At 36.4% G+C, this 4,342-nt stretch overlaps 1 protein-coding gene across 1 annotated transcript in view; it reads left to right on the top strand.

Annotated features, from left to right (window-relative positions):
* Positions 1-398: 398 nt before the first annotated feature.
* LOC104521948 (probable tubulin polyglutamylase TTLL1) overlaps positions 399-4,342 on the top strand; it is a 4,128-nt gene continuing 184 nt past the window's right edge. The window contains exons 1-2 of the mRNA XM_010164096.2: positions 399-511; positions 2,324-2,566. Of these exons, the coding sequence (XP_010162398.2) occupies positions 399-511; positions 2,324-2,566 (356 nt within the window). The remainder of the gene's footprint in view (positions 512-2,323; positions 2,567-4,342) is intronic.

Raw genomic sequence — 4,342 nt, 5'->3', positions numbered from 1 at the left:
GGTTAGAAATAATGAAATGTCTGTGCTCTACACTTGGTTCTGTAAATATTACCCAGTAAGTGTACGATAGTGATTTCTGTTGTTAGTCTGTTTAAGGGGAGACGTGAGTTGTATGCCCATTCATAAAAGGTAGGTTGACGGGGGAGTGTGAAAGGTCCTGGTAACCAATGTCCTTGTTTGCAGGTGTCCAGCTGACAAATGCAGGATTTCAGTCTGAACCTAACATGTTATTTTCCTTGATTTTTAAATTAATTTACTACTTCTATCTTGCTATGTTAAAGTGCCTTCTAGATGCCACTTTTCTTCTGCTTTGACTTTCCTGGTTTGTATCCTCCCCTGTTTTCAACTTCACATCTTTAAACTTTTCTTTACTAACAGGTTGATTCTGCTTTAAGATAATGGCAGGAAAGGTAAAGTGGGTAACTGACATTGAAAAATCTGTTCTAATAAACAACTTTGAAAAAAGAGGCTGGATTCAGGTGGCAGAAAATGAAGACTGGAATTTTTATTGGTAAGTACATAAAAATACCAGTTGCTGAATTTGTGAAGCATTTAATGTCTTCTGTTAATACCATTAATAATATAACAAAATGCATATTGAAAAATGTGGAAATTATCATTGATTTACTGCAGTGCTCCTAAGAGTGTGACATTGTTTCCTTTCTTCTGTAATTTCTTAGGCTATTGCTGGTCTTCTCTTGAGATTTGCATTGGTAGATTCCTGTATCTGTGCAGGCCTGCTGAAGTCATTGGGGTTCCTCAGGGACAGAGGTCCTATCTGTGTGGATCCATTCCCATGCTACTGATCTTGTGTATCTTCACAGTTTGCCAGAGGTTTTGTCAGGGAGTGGAAAGTCAGTGACCTAGCAAGATACTGGTCACTTCGGGGAATACCAATTGTAAAAAGCCCAGGGATAGGCTGTGCTCTGTATTTTTTGTTTCAATATGTGATACTTGATTTTATTAGGTTTTTTTGTATGCACTAAGCACAATTTTTCCTTTACTGTTGGGGAGGATTTGTGGCCTGAGGGGAATCTTTGAATATATCTTTTCTCAGAATTTTCTGACAACACAACACAACATAAGCAAAATAATCCAAGAGTACTCAGTTCCAATAGATGATAAAATATTCTTTTATCGATGTAGTGGAGGCTTGCCCCATTACCAGAGTCCAGGCTCCTGTAATAAAGGCCCTGAGAACTGTACTTTCCTTCTCCCTTCATGATAATGATTTATATGCAGACTAATAATTCAGCAGTTCAATACTGAGAGTGAATGTGAAATTAAATCAAGATAATGGTGAAAGGAGGAGAGTAAATAATCTAACTTCTTATTTGGCATTTGTCTACTATAAGACTGTGAAATGCTGTCCTAGAATGCAATAATCTATTAATAGTCAGAAACAATACTCTTTAAGTAAACCAAACTATTTATATTGTCCCTTTCAAATAGGACAGAATGGTGGTTTGTGCTGCCAAATGTACCCTTTGTGAACCACTTATTTAAATGGGTAGGAATCTAGTAATCTGCTCATGCTTTTGGAATGTGGTTGGGGGGGAACAGGAGAACAGGGCAGTCATGGAAACTGTTGTGTGACTGGTTGTTTTGTTTGGGGTTTTTTTCCTTCCTGAAATGATAATATAATAGATTGATGGCATTCAGGAAATAATCTTAAATTTCCAATGTGATACATCTAATACAGAAAATTCTTCATGTCTATGTCCCTGCTCTTATATTCTGAGAAAAATGAAGTAGATAGCTGATCTGATTACTTTGTCACTGCAGCCCTCTGATCTGGCGTTTACGGGTGTTTTTATCAAGATCTCTGAATCATTGTTTTCTGTTCATGTGCTTGAAGTCCTTTACAATCTGAATAGCAAAGTAGTCAGTAGGAGGTTGGTTTTGTGGGGTTTTTTGGGTTTTTTTTAAGAGGAAAGCTGAGTTTCCAGACAGTGAAGTAACTGATTTAGAAAGATGCTTCTGTAGCATTTGGGTGCGCATCAGTTATTTTTAGGCCCTGCTGGGGGTTGACCTGATTATCAACAAGCCAGAGTCTAGTAGGGTCAAGTTGTCATTTTCCTTTTCCTCACTTTTTGCACCAGTTTCAGTAGTAGTAGAGGCATCAGTAAAACCTACAGCAGGTTTTCATTGGTTTTGCTGTTAGAAGTTCAGTATGTTGGATTGTCACTGCAAAAAAATATTATACCCTAAAGAAAAAGGAGAGAGAGAAAAGATGAAGTGAATGTAACAAAAACATTTCAACTTTGTCCTCCTGAGCTGTGTTTCTTGGGAGAAATCGTTTGGTATCTGTCTTTGCTTTCAGGATGAGTGTGCAAACAATCAGAAATGTTTTCAGTGTGGAAACTGGTTACCGCCTCTCTGATGACCAAATTGTCAATCATTTCCCAAACCACTATGAACTGACCAGAAAAGATTTGATGGTAAAGAATATCAAGCGATATAGAAAAGAACTTGAGAAAGAAGGAAGTCCTCTTGCAGAAAAGGATGAAAATGGAAAATATATTTATTTGGGTATGTGGTTCTCATCAGTATTAATCTTTTTTCCGATGTAGTCAATAACCTAGAATTGAGCTAGCTTTTCTGCACAGAAAACACTGAACCTCTGAAGTGTTAGAACATTGAAGTGACTACCTTGAAATGCTCTGTGCCTCTGTGTCAATTAAATAAAGTGCACTTTATCCTGAAATTATTTGCTGCATTCTGCAAACTTAAGAGCCTTCTCTCTGTCTTCCTTTTCTCTCCCCTCAAATCTGCCATTGGAGCATAAGGAAACACAAGAATTGGGAAGTGTTAAAAACAGTGGTGGTGAATATTTCATATGGAATATTATCTTTTCAAAGCTTTTCACAAACCTTGCTTTGAAGGATAATGGATAATATTTTACAAATTGAGAGAAATAGAGAGGATGCCACTTGTTCAGGATCTTTGTTGAAATTAGAGACAAAGCAGGAATAAAAGATTGAACATTTCTGTTTCCCTGTCATATAACCACAGCACTAAGGCCCAGTTCCTCCACTGTGTAGTATTCAGCAGTATTCAAGGAGCACAAATCCAGTTTGTGTGCGTGGAAGTTGTATTTAGACTTACTTTTATAAGTAGTAAGGTCCTTAAAAAAGAATGAACTTGACAGTGCAGCATTAGCTGAAGCAACACTGGATGAAGTGATAATGAAATTATTATTTTAAAATGTAAGGGTACAAAAATAGATTTGTAACTAGGCTTTTTGTGGTTGCGGTGGGGAGTCCAGGGCAGAGGTTAGTTGGTTGGGTTTTTGTCGGTTTTGCTTTGGTTTTAAATTATTTTGAAGAGGGAAAATTGTGGGATTAAGGTACTTTGCAGTAAGACTAGTGGTGAAGCCAAAGGGCTCTGGAACTTCATATGAGATAGGGTTGGAGTTTCTTTAATTTAAAAGTGAAAAAACATTATCTGAAAATCTGATACTGTAGCAAAAACTAAAATAAACTTTTGCAGAAAGGCTCTGGACCAAACTGAATGAACAAACTCTTCAGAGGAGAAATTTGTGGGAAGTTGGAGAACAAATAATGACTGCTAGAAAATAAAATAAATAAAATAAACCCCAACAAAACCAACTTAACCGAAAAACCCCAAACCAAACTAGCAATAGATCAGGAATGAGGAGAGTAAAGTTGTTTTGGAGGTCAGAAAGCATTGCAGTGAAACAGAGATGGGGATATGCTGAGTTGATTTACATCTTGGGAAAGTGAAATGAAAGCACTGTTCATCATGTAAGAAGGAAGCAGTTCTGTCTGGATGGCAGTGAAGATAATTGGATAGCAAAAAGCGAGAAATGCTTTTCTTTAGATTTCTGTAAGCATGGTAATACTGCTTGTGGGAGCAAATAAGAGTGACTAATGGGAGCTGGATGGAAATAAAAATTGCTACATCCAAAGGGGAAGCAACATCAACATTTACATTTTTGCATGCACAGAGTATGATAAGGTGGTTAGTGGAATGGTAAAAGCTGACATAAGAAATTGAGAAAGTTTGATAATGTTAAGTTGGAATGCTATATAATACTAATATAAGCATATAATTTACTGCGTATAAACAGAAGAAGAAAATTGATTCACATCAATTAAAATCTATTAATCTGAAGTTAGCAGTATGCAATATTTGCAATAGTTTAAGTAAAAGCTAAAAACTAGAATTTAAATGAGATGAGTCTTAGTGTTTCTTAATGAAAGTGGATCATGCCAGACTGGAAAACTGAAAAGACAGAATTTTTTTTCAGTCTGTATGTGTCAATGGCCTTAGCAAATAAGTGTCCTTAATTGTGCACCTTTTTTTTTTCCTTAACTCA

Source organism: Antrostomus carolinensis, unplaced genomic scaffold (assembly GCF_000700745.2).
Source record: "Antrostomus carolinensis isolate BGI_N321 unplaced genomic scaffold, ASM70074v2 scaffold21753, whole genome shotgun sequence".
NCBI classification, from domain to species: domain Eukaryota; kingdom Metazoa; phylum Chordata; class Aves; order Caprimulgiformes; family Caprimulgidae; genus Antrostomus; species Antrostomus carolinensis.
Note: the sequence above shows the minus strand (reverse complement) of the source record. Positions and strands in the feature narration are given on the sequence as shown.